Below are 23,787 nucleotides of genomic sequence, written 5' to 3'. Positions count from 1 at the left end.
CTATTTTCCCCTTCTTAATTAATCCCTTTGTCCACCTTTGCTGAATCCTAAACTGCTCCCAATCCTCAGGTTTACTGCTTTTTCTGGCCAATTTATATGTCCTCTCCTTGGATCTTACGCTATCCCTAATTTCCCTTGTTAGCCACGGTTGAGTCACCTTTTTTGTTTAATTTTGATGCCAAACTGGGATGAACAAATTCTGTAGTTCATCCATGCGGTCTTTGAATGCTTGCCATTGCCTATCCACCGTCAACCCTTTGAGTAACATTCCCCAATCAATCCTACCCAACTCGCGACTCATACCATCGTAGTTTCCTTTATTTAAATTCAGGACCCTAGTCTCTGAGTCAACTACTTCATTCTCCATCTTAATAAAGAATTCTAACATATTAGGATCGCTCCAACCCAAGGAGCCTCGTACAACAAGATTTCTAATTAATCCTTTCTCATTACATAATACCCAGTCTAAGATGGCCTGATCTGTAGTTGGTTCCTCGACATATTGGTCCAGGAAACCATCCCTTAAACACTCCAGGAACTCCTCCTCCACAGTATTGTTACTAATTTGGTTAGCCCAATCTATATGTAGATTAAAGTCACCCATGATGACTGCTGTGCCCTTATTGCACGCTTCTCTAATTTCCCTTTTAATTGCATCCACAACCTCCGCATTACTGTTTGGAGGTCTACTTACCACTCCCACTAACGTTTTCTGCCCCTTGGTATTTCTCAGTTCTACCCATACAGATTCCACATCATCAGAGCTAATATCCTTCCTTACAATTGTGTTAATCCCTTCTTTAAGCAGCAATGCTACCCCACCTCCCATTCCTCTTTGCCTATCTTTCCTGAATATTGAATACCCCTGGGTGTTGAGTTCCCAGCCTTGGCAACCCTGGAGCCATGTTTTCGTAATCCCAACCAAATCATATTCGTTTACCTCTATTTGCGCAGCTAATTAGAAACATAGAAAGAAACATAGAAAAATAGGAGCAGGAGTAGGCCATTCGGCCCTTCGAGCCTGCTCCGCCATTCAATATGATCATGGCTGATCCTCTATCTCAATACCATATTCCTGCGCTCTCCCCATACCCCTTGATGCCATTTGTGTCTAGAAATCTATCTCGTTAAGTTATGAGTGTAGCAATGCCAAACCTGACAGAACTGATAAAATCCGCTTGCTAAAACAAAAGTATTCGGCTAGGAAAGAAAGGGAGAAGGGAAACATTTTGCTTCTGCATGCTGAATGCTTCAAATTTGCGACTGATTTGGGTATGGAAGCCACTTAGTCCAGTGCACAGGTTTAGAACCACTTTGCCATGGAGTTCTATTGGACGACACTCAGAGCAGTGTGGGAAGTTTAAAATCCAATGCTGATTTTTGCCAGCAAACACGGGTAAGGAAACATTAGGTGAAAAACCCAGATGGCAGATATGGATTCAGCTTTATTTAAACCGCCTACTTCCACCTCCATAATATTACCCGTCTTCTCCCGTGCCTTGGTGCATCTGCTGCTGAAACCTATCCGTGCTTTTGTTACCTCCAGACTTGACTATTCCAATGCTTTCCCACCTTCCACAAGCTTGAATTCTGCTGCCCATATCCTAACTCGCACCCAGTCTCGTTCATCCATCACCCCTGTACTCGCTGGCCTACATTGGCTCCCAGTTCACCAATGCCTCGAATTAAAAATTTTCATCCGTGTGTTTAAATCCCCCCCACGGCCTCATCCCTCCCTATCTCTGTAACCTCCTTCTGCCCAACAACCCTCCGTCCGGGAACACTGATGAAAAAGTAGGGTCGGAGGAGGCTCGTGTGGAGCATAAACACCGACATTAACCAGCTGGGCCGAATGGCCTGTTTCTGTGCTGTACATTCATTGTAAAAAGCTCAAACCATATGAACTAACTTTTACAAATAAATATGAGATTTTACGTGGCTGTAAATACAAGGAGGAGGAGGAATGAGTTGACTTAGACAATGAAGCCATGAAAAGGCAACTAAATGAAAGATGGAATTCCGCCATGCAGGAAATCCCTACCTACACATCTGATACATGTACTAACAGGTCTGATTGTACTGTGAGATATGGAGATACAAGATGTGATTGATACACAGAAATTGCCTTAAGGGTTATTATGCAATGTTAGTGTGATGATAGTAATGGCTGTTTTGGGGTGACGGAGGCATGCTAATTAACTTAGAGAAAAAAAGTGTGAAATGAAAGGCACATTAAAAAGATTTAGAATACATTAAATTCAGGTACTTACAAGAATTCCCCCAGCACTGTAAATAAGAGGTCACTTTGACATTCCCCACGCCACAATCTACTGCCAATCCCGCTAACCCCGACATCAATGAGGACAGATGCGTCCACTGGTCAAAACAAAGGTACTCGGCCACTGGGAAAACGAGCGGCACTACAAAACCTTTTGCTTCTCTAGTTACACAACAGATGCCTCAAGCTTGCTGCTGGCTCTGGAGTGAAAGCCATGTAATCCAGCGTGCTTGCACAGGAGAACAGCACACAGGCAGAACAGCTCTGCTGAGGTGCTTCACAGGATGACCTCAAGGCAGCAAAGGACGTTTAATTACTCTGATTTTTGCTGGTAAAAGCTGACAAGCAGACACCAGTTGGAAAACACCAACTGTTCACTTGAAGTGTGAATGATTAGTACGCACGTGGTTGTGAAACAAGACTCCACTGCATGGCTCGGTCCTGGCCGGAGGGAGAGCCCCTTTCTTTTTAAACATTTATTTGTTTGTGAATTTTGGAGAAGGGTGTGTGCTCCAGGAGTCAATACTGGGTTCACTTTTGCTCTCAATGTATGGCTAATATAGATGTGGGCATGGGGTGGGGGGAAATATCAAAATTCGCTGACAACACAAGCGGTGTGTTTGTTTCATCCACCTTATTATGAATGCTCCTCGCATTAAGACACAAAGCCTTCAGGCTTGTTTTTTTAACGCTCTTAGACGTATTAGAATTATTATTTACTGTGTGCATGTTTGATTTAAACCGTTGATTTCTCTGACTGCCACTTTTGTTTTTCTCCTTCCTATCTTTTGCTTTTATCCTTGTTTCCTTTTCCTCTGTCAGAGTATAAATCAACAAATAATGGAGGCCTGTAAAAAAGGTACGGTAATAATCATGGGTGATTTTAATCTCCATATTGATTGGACAAATCAAATTGGCCATGGTAGCCTTGAGGAGCAGTCCATAGAGTGCATCCGGGATGGTTTCCTAGAACAGTATGTAATGGGACCAGCCAGGGAGCAGGCAATTTTGGATCTGGTACTGTGTAATGAGACAGAATTAATAAATGATCTCATAGTAAAGGATCTTCTAGGAAAAAATGATAACATGGTTGAATTTCAAATTCAGTTGGAGGGTGAGAAAGTTGTATCTCAAACCAGTGTCCTGATCTTAAACAAAGGCAATTACAATGGCATGAGGGCAGAACTGGCTAAAGTGGACTGGAAAAATAAATTAAAAGGTAAGACAGTTGAAATGCAGTGGCGGACATTTAAGGAGATATTTCATAACTCTCAACAAAAATATATTCCAGTAAGAAAGATTTTAAGAGAAGGGAGTACTATCCGTGGCTAACTAAGGAAGTAAAGGATGGTATCAAATTGAAAACGAAGGCATACAATGTTGCCAAGATTGGTGGGAGGCCAGAGGATTGGGAAATTTTTAAAAACCAGCAAAGAATGACTAAAAAAAAAGATGAATTATGAGAATAAATATTAAATAAATATGGCAAGGAATATTAAAACAGAAAATAAGAGCTTCTACAGGTATATAAAAAGGAAGAGAGCAGCTAAAGTAAATGTTGGTCCCTTAGAGGATGAGAATGGGGAATTAATAATAGGGAACGGGGAAATGGCAGAGACGCTGAACAAATATTTTGTATCTGTCTTCACGGTAGGAGACACTAACAACATCCCAATAATGGTAATCAAGGGGCCATAGGGAGGGGGGAAATAAAGACTATCACTATCACTAAGGAAAAAGTACTTGGTAAAATAAAGGGACTAAAAGACAACAAGTCCTCTGGACCTGATGGCCTGCATCCCAGGGTCTTAAAAGAAGTGGCTGTAGAGATAGTGGATGCATTGGTTGCAATATACCAAAATTCCCTGGACTCTGGAGAAGTCCCAGCGGATTGGAAAACTGCAAATGTAACACCCCTATTTAAGAAAGGAGGGAGACAGAAAGCAGGAAACTATGGACCAGTTAGGCTAACATCTGTCATTGGGAAAATGCTGGAGTCCTTCATTAAGGAAGCAGTAGCAGGGCATTTGGACAGGCCATTGTCGGGAGCGGTGAGAGCGGAGGTTCAGTGAGTATTTAAACACACTTTCGCTGGCTTTTTTTTTTTATATAGAGGCTTACCAATCTCGCAGACCGGCGGCGGCGTTCCAGAGCCACGTCACGATTCAAAACGTGATGCGGACAGGAGGAAGCAGCTGATTGGGTGAGTATTTATACTACTCTATAGTTTGACAGTTAAGGTTCATAGTTCATAAAATTTAGAAGGTCTTCATTTTGTGGTTATAGTTTCTAAGGTCTCTGTTGTGTAGCGGGGAGTGCGAGGAAACAAGGGTCCTTCAGTATATCATTTAATTGTAGTATAATTGGTGGTATTGATTTAATTTAAATTAATTAAAGGGTAAGTCATGGCAGCAAAGCTCGGCCCCATGGCATTCTCCTCCTGCACTATGTGGGAAATCAGGGACACTTCCTGTGTCCCTGACGACCATGTGTGCAGGAAGTGTATCCAGCTGCAGCTACTGGCAGACCGCATTGCAGCGCTGGAGCTGGGAATGGATACATACTGGGGCATTCACGATGCTGAGGACGTCGTGGATATCACGCTTAATCAGTTGGTCACTGTTGTGTATGTACCTTTAAGGGAATAACTGGTCTTAGACTGCAGTACCGGCAGTGACCATCCCTGTATAAAAGGCCCTAGCAGGCTTCTGTAGTTTCAGTTTCCAGCTGCCTCTTGTTCAGTAAAGTACCTGTTAAACTGTTCTCCCGAAGTCCGTGTATTATTGAGGCACTTTAAAGTGGCAACGAGTAAGTTCGAACTCACCTGTAGTGTGGCATCATCTCACGGGGATCTCGCCTGAAAGGAAGGTCCTGGAAGGTCGTAGTCTGAGCAACGGGCGTCGACCGAGGGCAACCGCCCAAAGAATCCATCGGTGTTCGGAGAATTGCGGGAGAGACTGTGGTTCCAGCAAATCGTGCTGGTAGCAGGTAGCGCGCTGACCCTTCCGGACTGCGGCAGGCTCAAGCTCGATCGAGCGGCTCTACAAATCGGGCCACGCAGCGTCGCCAGGAAAAGAAAACAAGAGAGGGTGGAGCGCACAGGGCCCGGTCGGTGCTCGAGAACAGGACAGCGGAGAGAAACTAAACTGGGGGGGGGGGGGGGAAAGGAAAGCAAGACGCGCCGAAGCTGTGGGTTGCCGCCATTACCCCGTAGAACGCTAGCAGCAGCGTGGCAGTAAGGGGAAGAAGCAAAAGCGCGGGAGGCGCCATTTTATCCCGTTGGGGAAGAAGCAAAAGCGCGGGAGGCGCCATTTTATTCCATTGGGGAAGAAGCAAAAGCGCGGGAGGCGCCATTTTAGATCGCCCAAGATGCTGAAAAGTGGCAGTATCACTGCTTTTGACAACGAGGTAGAAGACTGGACAACGTATGTGGAAAGAATTGAAGTGTACTGCAAGGCAAATGAGGTGGCTGATGGAAAGAGGGCGTCGGTACTATTAAATCTGATGGGTGCGAGTACGTACGGCCTATTGCGGAATTTAATTACCCCAGCTAAACCAATGGAGAAAACTTTTGAGGAGATTGTTCATATCTTACAGGAACACCTAAGCCCTACACCACTGCTGATAGCAGAAAGATTCAAGTTCCATAAAAGAAACCAGCACAAAGATGAGAGCAATGCTGACTAGCTTACGGAACTACACAAGTTATCGAAGCACTGCCAGTTCGGAGCAGGACTGGCAGACACCTTACGGGATAAGTTTGTCTGCGGGCTCCAGAGTGAAGGAACCCAGAAACGACTACTTTCAAAAAAGGACCTGACGCTAGAACAGGCTTTCAGCGTGGCAGTATCCTACGAAGCAGCAGCACGGGGAGCTGCGGAAATACAACAGAAACCACAAGAATACAGCGCTAACTAAATGGAGTATGGAGCCGAAAAGTGCTATTGCTGCGGCAGAACAACCCATGAGCAGAAGGACTGCTGGTTTAAAGACAAAATATGTAGGCAATGCGGGAAAATGGGACATATAGCAAGAGTGTGCAGGTCAGGAAAGAAGGCCAACACGACAAGAACTACTAAGGAACAGTACAGGAAAGTAAAGAAACTGACAGATAGTAGTTCAGAAGATCAGGAGAGTGATAAGGACTCCGGGAGCAGGCAACTAAGTTGTTTAAAGTTACACAACGTGATCGCAAAAGAAGATCACCGAACCATTTGGGTCACCCTCATGATAGCAGGGTCCCCAGTGAAGATGGAATTGGACACAGGATCAGCCCTAACTGTCATGAATCGACGAGACTATGAGCGGCTATTTTCACACATACCCTTAAAGGACACGTCCATTGTATTGAAGACATACACGGGGCAAAAGGTCTACCCCAGAGGAAAAATAAGGGTGCCAGTTGAATATAACGGAAGGGAAACACAGAAACTATACATGTATATACTACGAGATGGAGGACCACCATTATTGGGACGTGAATGGATCCGAAGACTACAATTGGATTGGCATTCTATTCTGGCACTAACTGTGACTGACAAAAAAGATGATGACGTCGCACCTGGACGTCTGTCACAAATTCTATCTGACGCAGAAGAGGTGTTCCAACAAGGACTTGGGACTCTAAAAGGAGTAAAGGCAACCATAAAGATTGAGGATAACGCAACCCCAAAATTTTTCAAGGCCAGACCGGTGCCATACGCGACACGCCCAGCTGTGGAAGCTGAACTGGAGAGTCTGGAGCGTTCGGGGGTGCTGTCTAAGGTGGACTGGAGCGAGTGGGCCACACCCATCGTTCCTGTAATGAAGAAAGCATTGCGCAGCACGCCTGGGGAGCCAAGGAAGGTTCGCATCTGTGGGGACTTCAAGGTGACTGTGAACCCAGTCCTGCACACAGTACAGTATCCGCTTCCGCGGATAGAAGATATTTTCGCCTCACTATCTGGTGGGAAACATTTTACAAAGACTGACCTGGCTCAAGCGTATCTACAAATGGAGGTGGAAGAAGCATCTAGGAAATACCTCACGATAAACACTCACAAAGGCCTTTACCAGTACAATCGACTGGTATTTGGGGTAGCATCGGCCCCGGCTATGTGGCAGAGGGCAATGGAACAAGTCCTGCAAGGGATCCCGGGGACCCAGTGTTATTTGGACGACATCCTGGTTACGGGCGAAAATGACAATGAACACCTTGCCAACCTGGAACAGGTGCTCACGAGATTGCAGGAATATGGGCTACGAGCCAACCGTCCCAAATGCGAGTTCTTCAGGAGACAAATCTCGTATTGTGGCCACATGATTGATGAGGAAGGGTTGCATAAGTCGCCGGACAAGATTGAGGCTGTAGTCAAGGCTCCAGCACCAGAAAATGTGTCGCAACTGAGGTCGTTCCTCGGGTTGGTGAACTACTACCATAAGTTCTTGCCGAATTTATCTACAATTCTGCACCCACTGAACGCCCTCCTTCAAACTGGTGTAACATGGAAATGGAGTGATGAGTGTAAGCGTGCCTTTCAGGAATGTAAATGCCAAATCACTTCAAAAGAAGTATTGGCCCACTACAACCCAACACTACCGATTCGGTTGGCATGTGATGCGTCACCTTACGGCATTGGAGCGGTGCTGTCACACAAATTCCATGACGGTTCAGAGAGGCCAATAGCCTTTGCATCGCGCTCGCTAACCTCAGCCGAGCGTAACTACGCCCAGATTGACAGGGAGGCCCTCAGCCTGGTGTGGGGGGTGAAGAAGTTTAATCACTATCTGCACGGGCAGAAATTCACCCCACTGACTGATCATCAACCCCTGGTCTCAATTTTTAACCCAAAGAAGGGCGTTCCGGTGATGACGGCGCAACGGCTGCAAAGATGGTCACTTTTTCTAGGGGCACATCAGTATGACAGAGTACAAAGGTACGAAACAACATGGAAACGCTGATGGGCTGTCGCGCCTACCGTTGCCTATGGCGGAAGAAGCACCTGCAGTGGACCCTGTGGAGATATTCCATGCGACCATAGTCGAATGTTTGCCTGTTACCAACGCAAGTATTGAGAAGGAAATCCGAAATGACCCGACTCTCTCTCGGGTCTATGATTTGACGGTGAAGGGATGGCCAGCATATGGCGACTCACTGTTGCCAGCATTCTCGCCAAGGAGAGAACAGCTGTCAGTGTGCCGGGGAACCTTGATGTGTGGATCCCGAGTGGTAATTCCACCCAAGTTGAGAGATAGCGTATTCAATGAGCTTCACGAGGGTCATCTGGGAGGGGTAAAAATGAAGAGCCTAGCCAGGGCGTTTGTGTGGTGGCCAGGAATCGATAAAGAAATCGAGGATATGACCAAGAGATGCACAGGATGCCAGAAGGTCCAAAACGCTCCACCACAGGCCCCGCTACATCCATGGGAGTGGCCCTCATCTCCATGGCAACGGGTACACATTGATTTCGCTGGTCCATTTATGGACTCAATGTTTCTAATAGCTGTGGACGCCCATTCGAAATGGCCAGAGGTCATTAAAATGTCCTCCACCACCACGGAGAAAACTATTGCAGTCCTAAGGACCATCTTCGCCAGGAATGGGTTGCCAGAACAGATCTGTTCCGACAATGGCCCACAGTTTGTGTCTGAGGATTTCCGGAGGTTCCTGAAGAATAATGGGGTGAAACATTACACATCTGCCCCATATCATCCAGCCACAAATGGATTGGCTGAGAGGTTTGTTCAGACCTTTAAAAAGGCCATAAAGGCAATGCATAATGACGACATACCACTGCAACACAAGGTGGACAACTTCCTGTTTGCTTACCGGAATGCGACACATGCAGTAACAAACCAAACTCTAGCCGTACTGTTTTTCAACCGAAGACTAAGATGTCGCTTGGATTTGCTCAAACCAAACATAAGACGAGATGTTAAGGATAAGCAGTTCCAGCACATAAATGAGAAGCCAACCAGGAGCTTTGAGATAGGGCAACCAGTCTTGGCCCGCGACTACCGAACAGAAAAATGGCAGCCAGGCACGATATGCACACAGCAGGGACCACTAATGTACACAGTGGACGTTGGAGAGAGCATCATGAGACGCCATGCTGACCAGATTCTAGAGTCACAGGAACAAGCCAAACCTGTACCACAAGCATGTGCACCTGGTAATGAGCCCGAAGTACAGATTGCGTCTACCTCAGAAGCAGGGGTATTGGAAGCTGACGAACCAACCAATGACAATGAGCCAGAATTGATTCCACCGCCAGAACAGGATACTCGAGAAAGGCGCTATCCAGTCCGGATCAGGAAGCCTCCTCAATGACTGAACTTATAAATGACTATTTCAGTTGATGTATATACTACTGAGAAAATTGTAATTGTAATTAGTTATTATTTAGTTGTTAAATGAATGTTATGTACTGTTTATCTAAAAGGGGAGGAATTGTTGTGTATGTACCTTTAAGGGAAGAACTGGTCTTAGACTGCAGTACCGGCAGTGACCACCCCTGTATAAAAGGCCCTAGCAGGCTTCTGTAGTTTCAGTTTCCAGCTGCCTCTTGTTCAGTAAAGTACCTGTTAAACTGTTCTCCCGAAGTCCGTGTATTTTTGAGGCGCGGACTTTACAGTCACACTGCAGGTAAAGGCTGCACAGGCAGGAAGGGAATGGGTGACCGCCAGGCAGAGTAGTTGGCGAAGGCAGGTAGTGCAGGACTCCCCTGTGGCCATCCCCCTCTCAAACAGATATACCGCTTTGGATATTGTTGGGGAGGATGGCTTATCGGGGGAAGGCAGCAGCAACCAACTTCCTGGCACCATGGGTGGTTCTGCTGCACGGGACGGAAGGAAAAAGAGCAGGAGAGCTATCGTGATAGGGGATTCTATTGTAAGGGGAATAGATAGGCGTTTCTGCGGCCGCAAACGAGACTCCAGGATGGTATGTTGCCTCCCAGGTGCAAGGGTCAAGGATGACTCGGAGCGACTGCAGGGCATTCTGGAGGGGGAGGGTGAACAGCCAGTTGTTGTGGTGCATATATAGGTACCAACGATATAGGTAAAAAACGGGATGAGGTGCTAAAAGCTGAATATAGGGAGTTAGGAGGTAAATTAAAAAATAGGATCTCAAAGGTAGTAATCTCAGGATTGCTACCAGTGCCACGTGCTAGTCAGAGTAGAACTAGAAGGATATTTCAGATGAATACGTGGCTAGAAGAATGGTGCAAGGGGGAGGGATACAAATTCCTGGGACATTGGAACCGGTTCTGGGGGAGGTGGGACCAGTACAAACTGGACGGTTTGCACCTGGGCAGGACCAGGACCGATGTCCTAGGGGGAGTGTTTGCTAGTGCTGTTGGGGAGGGTTTAAACTAAAATGGCAGGGGGTTGGGAACCTGTGCAGGGAGACAGAGGAAAAGGAAGCAAGGATAGAAGCAAAAGACAGGAAGGAGAAAAGCAAAAGTGGAAGTCAGAGAAATCAAGGGTGTAAATCAAACATGGCCGCAGTAAACAATAATTCTAAAAGGTCTAAGAGTGTTAAAAAAACAAGCCTGAAGGCTTTGTGTCTTAATGCGAGGAGCATTCGTAATAAGGTGGATGAATTAGCTGCGCAAATAGATGTAAACGGATATGATATAATTCGGATTAGAGAGACATGGCTCCAGGGTTACCAAGGCTGGGAATTCAACATCCAGGGGTATTCAATATTCAGGAAGGACAGGCAAAAAGGAAAAGGCGGTGGGGTAGCATTGCTGGTTAAAGAGGAGTAACACAATAGTAAGGAAGAATATTAGCTCTGATGATGTGGAATTTATATGGGTAGAGCTGAGAAATACCAAGGGACAGAAAACGTTAGTGGGAGTTGTATACAGACCCCCAAACAGTAATGCTGAGGTTGGGGATGGCATTAAATGCGAAATTAGAGATGCGTGCAATAAGGGCACAGCAGTCATCATGGGTGACTTTAATCTACATATAGATTGGTCTAACCAAATTAGTAACAATACTGTGGAAGAGGAATTCCTAGAGTGTATACGGGATGGTTTCCTGGACCAATATGTCGAGGAACCAACTAGTGATCAGGCCATCTTAGACTGGGTATTATGTAATGAGGAAGGATTAATTAGCAATCTTGTTGTATGAGGCCCCTTGGGTCGGAGCGATCATAATATGATAGAATTCTTCATTAAGATGGAGAGTGAAGTAATTGATTCAGAGACTTGGGTACTGAATTTAAATAAAGGAAACTACGATGGTATGAGGTACGAGTTGGCGAGGATGGATTGGGGAATGTTACTTAAAGGGTTGACGGTGGATAGGCAATGGCAAGCATTCAAAGACCGCATGGATGAACTACAGAATTTGTTCATCCCAGTTTGGCATAAAAATAAAACAAAAAAGGTGACTCAACCATGGCTAACAAGGGAAATTAGGGATAGCGTAAGATCCAAGGAGAGGACATATAAATTGGCCAGAAAAAGCAGCAAACCTGAGGATTGGGAGCAGTTTAGGATTCAGCAAAGGAGGACAAAGGGATTAATTAAGAGGGGGAAAATAGAGTACGAGAGTAAGCTTGCAGGGAACATAAAAACTGACTGTAAAAGCTTCTATAGATATGTGAAGAGAAAAAGATTGGTAAAGTCAAGCATAGGTCCCTTGCAGTCAGAATCAGGGGAATTTATAATGGGGAACAAAGACATGAGAGACCAATTAAATACATACTTTGGTTCTGTCTTCACAAAGGAGGACACAAATAAACTCCCAGAGATGTTGGGAAAATAGGGTCTAATGAGAGGGAAGAATTGAATGAAATCAGTATTTGTCGGGAAATGGTGTTAGGGAAATGACGGGATTGAAGGCCGATAAATCCTCAGGGCCCGATAATCTACATCCTAGGGTACTTAAGGAAGTGGCCCTAGAAATAGTAGATGCACTGCTGGTCATCTTCCAAAATTCTATAGACTCTGGAACAGTTCCCATGGATTGCAGGGTAGCTAATGTAACCCCACTATTTAAAAAAGGTGGTAGAGAGAAAACAGGGAATTATAGACCGGTGAGCCTTACATCAGTAGTGGGGAAAATGCTAGAGTCCATTATAAAAAATGTAATAGCAGAGCACTTGGAAAACAGTGACCGGATCGGACAAAGTCAACATGGATTTACAAAAGGTAAATCGTGCTTGACTAATCTACTGGAATTTTTTGAGGATGTAACTGGTAGAATAGATAAGGGAGAACCAGTGGATGTGGTGTATTTGGACCTTCAGAAGGCTTTCGATAAGGTCCCACATAAGAGACTAGCGTGCAAAGTTAAAGCACATGAGATTGAGGGTAAGGTACTGACTTGGATAGAAAACTGGTTGGCAGACAGGAAGCAAAGAGTTGGAATAAACGGGTCTTTTTCCGAGTGGCAGGCAGTGACTAGTGGGGTACCGCAGGGATCAGTGCTAGGACCCCAGTTATTCACAATATATATTAATGATCTAGACGAAGGAACTAGATGTAATATCTCCAAGTTTGCAGACAACACAAAGCTGGGTGGGCGTGTGTGCTGTGAGGAGGATGCAGAGAAACTGCAGTATGATTTGGACAGGTTGGGCGATTGGGCAGATGCATGGTAGATGCAGTATAATGTGGATAAATGCGAGGTTATTCACTTTGGTGGCAAAAACAGGAAGGCAGATTATTATCTGAACGGCAATAGATTGGGAAAAGGGGAAGTGCAACGAGACCTGGGTGTCCCTGTGCACCAGTCGCTGAAGGTAAGCATGCAGGTGGTTAAGAAGACAAATGGTATGCTGGCCTTCATAGCGAGAGGATTCGAGTGCAGGAGCAAGGATGTCTTGCTGCAGTTGTACAGGGCCTTGGTGAGACCACACCGAGTATTGTGTGCAGTTTTGGTCGCCTTATCTGAGGAAGGACGTTCTTGCCATGGAGGGAGTGCAGCGAAGATTCACCAGACTGATACCTGGGATGGCAGGAATGACGTATGAAGAGAGATTGGGTCGATTAGGCTTATATTCGCTAGAGTTTAGAAGAATAAGAGGGGATCTCATTGAACCTTATAAAATTCTAACAGGACTAGACAGACCAAATGCAGGAAGGATGTTCCCAATGGCAGGGGAGTCCAGAACCAGGAGTCACAGTCTAAGGATAAGGGGTAAGCCATTTAGGACTGAGATGAGGAGGAATTTCTTCACCCAGAGAATGGTGAACCTGTGGAATACTCTACCACAGAAGACAGTTGAGGCCAATTCATTAAATATATTCAAGAAGGTGTTAGATATATTTCTTAAGGCTAAGGGGATCAAGGGATATGGGGAGAAAGTAGGGACAGGATACTGAATTTGGATGAGCAGCCATGTTCGCATTGAATGGCGGAGCAGGTTCGAGGGGCCGAATGGCCTACTCCTGCTCCTATCTTCTATGTTTCTATAATGCAGTCAAGCAAAGTCAGCATGGTTTTATGAAAGGGAAATCATGTTTAACAAATTTGGAGTTCTTTGAGGATGTAACGAGCAGGGTGGATAAAGGGGAACCAGTAGATTAGTGTATTTGGATTTCCAGAAGGCATTCGATAAGGTGCCACATAAAAGGTTACTGCATAAGATAAGAGCTCACGGAGTTGGGGGTAATATATTAACATGGATAGAGAATTGGCAAACTAACAGAAAGCAGAGTGTTAGGATAAATGGGTCATTTTCCGGTTGGGAAACGGTAACTAGTGGGGTGCCACAGGGATTGGTGCTGGGGCCTCAACTATTTACAATCTATATTAATGACTTGGATGAAGGGACCGAGTGTAATGTAGCCAAGTTTGCGGATGATACAAAGATGGGTGGGAAAGCAAGTTGTGCAGGACTCAAAGTATCTGCAAAGGGATATAGATAGGCTAAGTGAGTGGGCAAGCATTTGGCAGATGGAGTATAATGTGGGAAAGTGCGAGGTTATTCACGTTGGCATGAAAAATAGAAAAGCAAATTATTTAAATGGAGAGAGATTACAAAATGCTACAGTTCAGAGGGACCTGGGGGTCCTTGTGCATGAAACACAAAAAGTTAGCATGCAGGTACAGCAAGTAATCAAAAAGGCAAATGGAATGTTGGCCTTTATTGCAAGGGGGCTGGAGTATAAAAGCAGGGAAGTCCTGCTACAACTGTACAGGGTATTGGAGAGACCACACCTTGAGTACTGCGTACAGTTTTGGTCTCTTTATTTAAGGAAGGATATACTTGCATTGGGGGCAGTTCAGAGACGATTCATTCAGTTGATTCCCGAGATGAGGGGGTTGACTTATGAAGAAAGGTTGAGCCTACACTCATTGGAATTTAGAAGAATGAGAGGTGATCTTATTGAAACATACAAGATACTGAGGGGGCTCGACAAGGTAGATGCAGAGACGATGTTTCCCCTCGTGGGGAAATCTAGAATTCGGGGGCATAGTTTCAGCATAAAGGGTCGCCCTTTTAGAACTGAGATGAGGAGGAAAATCTGTGGAATTCTCCGCCCCAGAGAGCTGTAGAGGCTGGGTCATTAAATACATTTAAGGTGGCACTAGACAGATTTTTGCAAGATAAGGGAGTGAAGGGTTATGGGGAGCGGGCAGGGAAGTGGCTTTGAGCCCAAGGTCAGCCATGATCTTATTGAATGGCAGAGCAGGCTCGAGGGGCCAAGTGGCCTATTCCTGCTCCTATTTCTTATGTTCTTATTAGTTTGATGTAATTGTCTCGGTTAAAAAAAGCAAACACTGGGCATTCAACGAGGTACAACACGATAGTAGTTAAGACACTTAAATAATTCTTTGTATTAATTGTGGCACATCTTTAAAATGTATCCTCTTATCTCAACAGTTTAAAAAACAGAAAAACAAATAAATTCCCCGTACTTTCAGTGGAATTCTGCAAACACTAAGGGCTCGAATTTCCAAGCCCCGTGGAGGCAGGTTTGGAGGCGGGAGTGGTGGGAAAATTGCAGAATCGGGGGGCAGGAACCCATCCCGCCCCCGTGCCAATGTCCCAGGAGGCGGGTATCCAACCTGTGCTGGGAGTCGCCTCCACAAGGCAGGAAGGGGATTAATGCCAATTCGCTGCCTGTTAACAGGCAGTTTTTTGCCTAATCCCTATTTTTAGCCCTGAAGTGTGGGCTTCCCGACAGCTCCAAACCACGCCAAGTTAGCGAGGCGGACCGTCAGTCTGAAGGGGTCGAGATGTCCGTTGTGATGGTGAGTGATGGGTGCATGTGTGCAGAGGCAAGTGTGTGAGGTAAGTGTAAAATGTTTTAAGAAGTTTTACTTACCTTTACTTTCTCCTGCAGGCTTCCTTCCTTCAGTTCTCGGGAGTCCCTCAGTTCACTGGCACAGGAAGCAGAATGGCCGCTGAACTGTCAAAAGTTGCAGCCTCTGCTTTCTGGTCTGGAGAGATCTCTAACTGAGTCTGAGTAGAAGGACTTAAGTTAGAAGACAGATTGTCAGTGTTTGACAGCTTCACAGAGCTGTCAAACGCTGATTTTTCATCTGTCAAAAGCTCTTGACAGATGAAATGTCAATCACTAACGTCACCAGTAGCCAGGTGTCCCTTAATTGGCCTGCTGAGCCCGCTGGGCGGGCTTGACAAGGTCAATCAAGGGAAAATAGCGTGGGTTGGCCACAAGTCGATGGAGGCGGGACTACAACACAAAAAGTGGGAGTCTCACCTCCATCATGTCCCCATTGACAAAATCCAGCCCTAAGACATTGCCAGTAACATTATAAATTTATTTCTGATGGGAGTAGAAAAATGTTGTTGACCTATCAGAAGACGATCTGTGCATCTACTCTGTGCATTCTTATTCAGAATGATGACAGTTTAACATGATTTTTTTTCAAAAGCAACTGGATCATCTGGCAAATTTACACATAACCATCCATATTAATTAAATTTCTAATAATTTTAAAATGTCATTCTTTAATTCGGTCTATTTTCTTATGATCTATGACAGCTATCAACATTTACAAAGAGATTCCATTCTAGAAACAGAAGGAGGCAAGTCACTATCCATTAATACGTCCTAAAGTACAGTATCTCCATCTTCAAATCTGGGAATCGCCAGAAAAATTAAACCAGAAAGATAAAATGAATGCTGCCATCTGATTTGTTTAAATATTAAATATCCACAGCAGAGTAAAAGGTTATACCGAGGAGCTTTCAAATCATTATACATCCATAATGAGCATCTCGTGTGTATTCTATTATGCATACATAATCTTTTAATAAATATTTAAGATATTGATTGTTGTCTTTCATATTCCTTGTTAAAAATGTTATATGTATTGATACACAAATGTATCATATTAACCTATGGTACAGAAAACTTTGGTTTATCCGGAGGTTAACTGTCCGGAATGCTCGAGCCACCGGCAAAAATCAGGAGCCGTTTAGTTAGTTTTTTTTTCTTTTCGTTGCTTTTTTTTTTTCTCACCAGTCAGGCTCTGCAAGGTCTCGCTGAAGCTGTTGCTAAGCTACAGAGACGCTTGCAAGGTACGGCCGACTGTTTAGAAGCTGTTGCTAAGCAACAGGGTTTGTTGCCAGATACGGAGCTCCATATGTTTCAACATTAGCGCTGGTTTGTCCGGCAGTTTTGATGGGACGGCAACAGCTCGGTCCCGTCGGTGCCGGATATCATAAAGTTTCCTGTATATTTGAACAATAGTGCAATAATCTTCCAATAAGTAAAAGATTTGCTACACAAAGAACAGTGTTTTCTATTCTGAGAAACAAACCAGGTTTCTATCAAATATTGTGTGCAGCCTGATATTAACTTTGCTACAAATTAAACAGCATTGTACCAAAATAATTGGGAAAGTGAAAAAAATGTTCATTAAACTCTACAGTAACAGGCAAACATTCCGCTTCTGTGGAATAAGCAAACCGATGGATAACTTCTGGATAAAGATGATCAATACATTTGATTAGAATTAAAATAAATCTTTACAGTAGATTTTTCTTAGTAATGAAAAGCAATGTTGGCACACAAGCAAACGTAAACAGAAAACCAATTTTGCAGAACCACTACTGAACTTTAAAAGATGAAAGTTATTTTTACATACCGGTCAAAGCTCCCCCCAAACTGCCTCGTCTCAAGTACTTTGCCTCTTCACTTAGCTGTCTCTTAAATTTCAAGGCCTTGCCTGTACCACAGGAAAGATCAGGATTGCTGGACTTGCGAAATGGAAAGGATGGTGGGTACAATATGTGGTCAAACTGAAAGAGAAAAAAAAGACATTGGAGAATACTGCAGTAGAAATGTAGGTTTTGTTTAAAATAGTAAATAGTTTCCAGTTAATAGGATGTTTCAATGGGTTTAGCTTCTTCAGCTGGTAACAACACTGCTTGCAAGCTATGTGAAGATAGTCTCACCATATAGATATGGGTCCTAACCTTTGAGAATGAATGGGCTTTCCAGTCTCTGGCAAATAAACAAGCTTTCTATCCAACTTTTTTAAAATCTAGCATTCCTAACAAAAGTGTAATTAAGTCTAAAGTGTCCATCCCATGAACAAAATTCAAAATTAGGAGAAACCACTGGCGTGTCATCTATTCATTAAACTACTGCATCTCTTCTTTACAGAAGTCCCACCCCCATTGCTATTGCAGTCATTGATCAACTTTTTCTTCATATAGCAACATGATCTTCAGGAACTTATCAAAATAGGACATGTCTTTTTCAAACATTTCACTCTATATTAATCCCTCAGTCAGTGCTGCCATAAACATCACAATTCTCACATCAATCACCCGTTATGGTCTTTACTGGAATTGCAGCCACCCCATTTATACAATGGCTGATTTCACATACCAGTAGAGAAGAAAAACAAGTTCCCATTACTGCTCCCAACAGCTTTCACCCTCTTCCCATCTCCCATTGTGCTTTCCCTCTACCTGCTTGGTTTGCTCTGCTGTTACTAATTTTTTGGCATTATTTTTCCTCCCAGCTGGTCCTCAGAGTGTACGAGGAGGCAAGGGGGAAACAGAGCATGATATGGGAGGATATTTGCTATAGGTAGACAGGTGTGCCAGCCTTTTTAGGCATACTGGATTCGATTTCCAACTCAATCTGGCAGTTCTCCATGTGCCTTTGAATTAGTTAAAGAGTCACAAGCTTACAGCCAAGGTGGATTTGGGTCAAGTAAGGAGTTAGAAGTTTACGAGATTTGTTGCATAAAAGATAAACACCCGAGTCTACAAACAATCCTGGAAAGTTTTTGTACAATGAACAAGATACAAGTTGCAATGTTATCTTCTGAAGCACGTCAGGATAGTTTTCAAATTCACAAAGATATTTTAGCAGGCTCATTCTTGACAATTGAGACAATGTCGCCCTTCACCACCCCCCCCCCCAATACTAATCCAACATTTTCATGCTTCAGACTGAAGTTGTTCATATTCAGTGGGATAAAGAAATCTAAACTTGCTACACAGTATTTTTCTGTTTCCACCAAAACTGATATTCGACCCATCAGGTACCTAATAGACCAGCAGAGAGCTCTCTGTAAATTTGTGTAAAACAAGAAACTTGCCTCTAAGCTCAGCTCCAAAGGAGCCAAGCTCAAACTATGAATCAAAAGCATGTCACTGAACAGTACCTGACACTGCAATCTAAATTTACTATTTTCTGTCTAGAAAGAAGAAGAAAATTCCTTTGGACTATTGCTGAATTTACAAAACAAGAACTAGATCTTCTGTTTAACCAATACTGCTGTCAGAATGTAATGCCACGCCTTCATTTCCCTCATTTGAAAAAAGAAATCATACATTATTCAGAAAGCTGCACCATTAATTTCCCCGTAGGTTGACTGCACAGTACATTAAAGCTTTATTACCAAAAAAAACCTTTCATTTCACACAAATATTGACTGCACCCTTAGGCAATAGTACAAAGATCCAGTTATACTGAAGCTGCCAGTTTCAGACAGTACACCTGGAGCGAAATGGGCAGTCAGCAGACTGAAGCTACGCTAGCGACTGCATACTGCTGCAGGTTGCACTGAGAACAGTAACAAAGGAGCTTTGTACATGAATGCTTGGATACATCTGCCCTCTATTCGTGCTAAGGAAATTCGAAAGAAATTTTTAAAAAAGTGACCCAACTCCTGAATTATACTGCCATTTTTTGCTTCAAATGGGCATCCAAAACTGCTTTGCATCGACACTGAAGTGCCAGTGTAACTACTGCAAAAGATGTCCAAATTATGGCTTGCACAGAAGTGGAATTATTTGACTGTCATGTGGCCTGCAAAGCCACGTCAATTCCCACCGGCTGCCCACATGACAGTCAAATGATTCCAATTATCAAAGAATTTAGATATCATGCCAGTTTTACATTGTCTGTAAAGTGTTCCCGAGAGTGCTTCCTTTGTTTAACAACCGAAGATGAAATGTATCTTCCTCCCACTGATTGTGCAGAGCAGCAGCCGCTCTGCTAGCTCCTGAAGAAAGGAGTGCAGTAAAAATATATTAGGACAGTAAAATAAAAACATCTCTTCAGTCAGTAGCAAGACTAAATCTCACTTACATTAGCCTGAAAAGATTCTTCAACTTACCCAAAGAGGTCTGCCAATAAAAATGGCCATTTATTATAGTTGAATGACTTGTGCTGCACCATACCCTTCTACCTCAGGTCAGTAAGAATTATTCTGAAGATTACAAATTCACTGAAGATAGAAACTGCGCAATACGAATTTAAAAATAGCACTTTGCATGCGTCTAAACCTGACCCCTTTCTAAAGCCTCTGCACTCATCCTACCATGACATTCTAGTCATTAAATTATTGTGTACTTAAATATTGAATAAAGTATATGACATTATTTCATATCCCACCCACTCCATCACCCTATATTCCTTGAATTCGGTGTTGTGTTGTAACTGGTCATTTGTGACCCATGGTAAACAACGAGCTGGCCTGCCAAGAGAAGTTTGGGTATCCCAGCTAAATCTGAAAGGGTCATATGCCAAAAAACATTTTCAGCATTACCTGTTCATTCAGTTACAGCAAGCAGACAAACTCTGCCCAGAAAGAAACAGAAAAAGGCAGCAAATAAAGGAGGAGTACATGCACGTCACATATACGTGTAATGTAAAGGTTTGCTTGGGAAGAGAATCAGGAGTAATCCAAGTAATATTCATGACTTCAAAAAAAATCAAAGAGGTCCTAGACAAGTACATACAATCAAATAAATTCCTCAGGGACAGATTATATTAATCTAGGGTACCAAGAGAGACAAGGAGCGGGATTTGCGAGATACAAATGGACATTATGAGAGAAAGTCCACAAACACAGGGGAGATCCCGCCAGATTGGAAACAAGACAACATGGTTGCCAAGTTCAAAGAACAGGTGACAAAATAGACCCTGGGAACTGCAGACCCATCAGTCTCGTCAATACCAGCTAAAATAATGAAACTGAGCGGAACTAAATTTGACAATGACTTGTATTTTAAAGACCTAAAATAAAATAGCACCCAACAGAAATTCAGAGAGAAATGATGCTGCCTGACAAACATCCAGACTTTTTTTGGAAAGTACAACCCTAGTGACTGTGAAGAGCCGTATGATGCATTATACCTCGACTTCCAAGAAGTGTCTTTGACACTAAGCTCAAAGGCAGTGGTGATTCAAGATAAACGTTGGGAAATTGGCTGAAATACAGGAATCTGCATGGGCTCTAAAGGGGAGTGATGTCGCAGGGGGATAGAGACAGCAGTGGGGGAGGATCAAGAGTGCTGAGCTGAGTGGCCTAGGACCTCATTTATATTTTAAAAACTTGTTCTTTATAAATAGGTTTGCAATTTTGTTACAAACACAGCACAAAGAAAATCTTTCATAAGAACATAAGAAATAGGAGCAGGAGTAGGCTATTTGGCCCTTTGAGCCTGCTCTGCCATTCAATAAGATCATGGCTGATCTTCTACCTCATCTCCACACCCTTAATATTCAAAAATCTATCGATCTCTGTCTTGAATATACTCAACGACTGAGCCTCCACAGCTCTCTGGGGTAGAGAATTCCAAAGATTCACCACCCTCTGAGGGGAGGTTTGCTAGCACTGCTGGGGAGGGTTTAAACTAACTTGGCAGGGGGTTGGGGTACAGAGTGGAGCTATTGTAGGGGGTGATTTACGGCCAAATACAGAGGGAAAAACAAGTCAGCTGGGAAGGCAGAGCAAATATGTGAAGGCAAAAGAGAATATGGCAGGGCTGGAAGGCATTTATTTTAATGCAAGGAGTCTTGCAAATAAGGTGGATGAACTGAAGTTGTTGTTGAACACATGGGAGTACGATATTGTTGCTATCACGGAGACATGGTTGAGGGAGGGTCAGGACTGGCAGCTCAATATTCCGGGGTATAGAATCTTCAGGCGAGACAGAGGGGGGTGTAAAAGGGGAGGGGGTGTTGCAATATTAATTAAGGAGTCAATTACTGCTGTAAGGAGGGATGATATATTAGCGGGTTCCTCTAATGAGGCCATATGGGTAGAACTTAAAAACAAAAAGGGGGCAAGCACTTTGCTGGGAGTGTACTATAGGCCCCCAAACAGTCAGGGGGAGATAGAGGAACAGATATGTAGGCAAATCTCAGAGAAGTGCGAAAATAATAGGGTAATAATAGTGGGGGATTTCAACTTCCCCAATATAAATTGGGACAGTCAGAGTGTGAAAGGCTTAGAGGGTGCAGAATTCTTAAAGTGCATCCAGGAGAGCTTTTTGAGCCAACATGTAGAAAGTCCTACAAGAGAGGGGGCGGTACTGGACCTAATTCTGGGGAATGTAGCCGGGCAAGTGGTGGAAGTGTCAGTAGGAGAGCATTTTGGCGACAGTGACCATAATTCGGTGAGATTTAAGGTGGTCATGGAAAAAGACAAAGACGGCCCGGAAATAAGGGTTCTAAATTGGGGGAAGGCCGATTTTAATATGATAAGGCAGGATCTGGCCAAAGTGGACTGGGAGCAGCTGCTTATAGGAAAATCCACATCAAAACAGTGGGAGACTTTCAGAAGGGAAATGGAGAGAGTACAACGCCAACATGTTCCTGTAAAGGTCAAGGGTGGGACCAACAAGCAAAGGGAACCTTGGATGACAAGGGATATACAAAAATGCATCAGAAATAAAAGGGGGGCTTTTGGCAGTTACAAAAGACTAAAGACAGAAGAAGCCCTAGAGGAGTATAAAAAGTGCAGGGGCATACTTAAAAAAGAAATTAGGAGGGCAAGGAGGGGCCATGAAATAACACTGGCGAGCAAAATAAAGGAAAATCCTAAGATGTTTTATAAGTATATTAAGGGCAAGAGGATAACCAGGGAAAGGGTAGGGCCCATTAGGGACCAAAGTGGCAATCTGTGTGTAGAGCCAGAGGATGTAGGCGGGGTTTTAAATGAATTTTTTGCATCTGTGTTCACTATGGAGAAAGGCGATGCAGACATAGAAATCGGGCAAGGGGACTGTGACATACTTGAACATATTAGCATCGAGAGGGAGGAGGTGCTAGCGGTTTTAGCGGGCCAAAAAGTGGATAAATCCCCAGGCCTGGACGAGATGTATCCCAGGCTGCTGTGTGAGGCAAGGGAGGAGATTGCAGGGGCTCTGACACTAATTTTCAGAACCTCTCTGGCCACAGGGGATGTACCAGAGGACTGGAGAACAGCTAACGTAGTACCATTATTCAAGAAGGATAGCAGGGATAAACCAGGGAATTACAGGCCAGTGAGTCTAACATCTGTGGTGGGGAAATTATTGGAAAAAATTCTGAGGGACAAAATTAATCTCCACTTGGAGAGGCAAGGATTAATCGGGGATAGTCAGCATGGCTTTGTCAAGGGTAAATCATGTCTAACAAATCTGATCGAATTTTTCGAGGGGGTGACTAGTGGGGTGGATGAGGGAAATGCTGTGGATGTGGTTTACATGGACTTCAGTAAAGCTTTTGACAAAGTCCTGCATAGGAGACTGGTCAAGAAGGTAAGAGCCCATGGGATCCAGGGTGCCTTGGCGCGTTGGATCCTAAACTGGCTGAGTGGCAGGAGGCAGAGGGTGATGGTCGAAGGTTGCTTTTGTGACTGGAAGCCTGTGTCCAGTGGGGTACCTCAGGGATCAGTGCTGGGTCCCTTATTGTTTGTGATCTACATAAATGATTTGGATGAGAATGTAAAAGGTATGATCAGTAAGTTCGCAGATGACACGAAAATTGGTGGGGTGGTAAATTGCGAGGAGGAAAGCCTCCGGCTACAGGACGATATAAACGGGTTGGTCAGATGGGCGGAAAAGTGGCAAATGGAATTTAACCCTGAAAAGTGCGAGGTGATGCATTTTGGACGGACAAATAAGGCAAGGGAATACACAATGAGTGGTAGGACCCTAGGAAGTACAGAGGGTCAGAGGGACCTTGGTGTACATGTACATAGATCCCTGAAGGCAGCGGAGCAGGTAGATAAGGTGGTTAAAAAGGCATATGGGATACTTATATTCTATGCCTCGGCTAATGAAGGCAAGAGCAGGGAGG

General features: G+C 44.1%; 1 protein-coding gene across 6 annotated transcripts in view; it reads right to left on the bottom strand.

Moving 5' to 3' along the window:
- mast4 (microtubule associated serine/threonine kinase family member 4) overlaps positions 1-23,787 on the bottom strand; it is a 571,101-nt gene that overhangs the window by 412,739 nt on the left and 134,575 nt on the right. For all 6 annotated transcript variants that reach the window (XM_085981755.1, XM_085981763.1, XM_085981673.1 and 3 more), the window contains exon 2: positions 17,342-17,495. In XM_085981755.1, coding sequence (XP_085837881.1) covers positions 17,342-17,495 — 154 coding nt within the window. The remainder of the gene's footprint in view (positions 1-17,341; positions 17,496-23,787) is intronic.

The sequence above is a fragment of the Somniosus microcephalus genome, chromosome 1 (assembly GCF_052327205.1).
Source record: "Somniosus microcephalus isolate GS21.2 chromosome 1, FLI_Smic_1.0, whole genome shotgun sequence".
NCBI classification, from domain to species: Eukaryota; Metazoa; Chordata; class Chondrichthyes; order Squaliformes; family Somniosidae; genus Somniosus; species Somniosus microcephalus.
The sequence above is the reverse complement of the archived record's forward strand: the minus strand, read 5'-3'. Positions and strand labels throughout refer to the sequence as shown.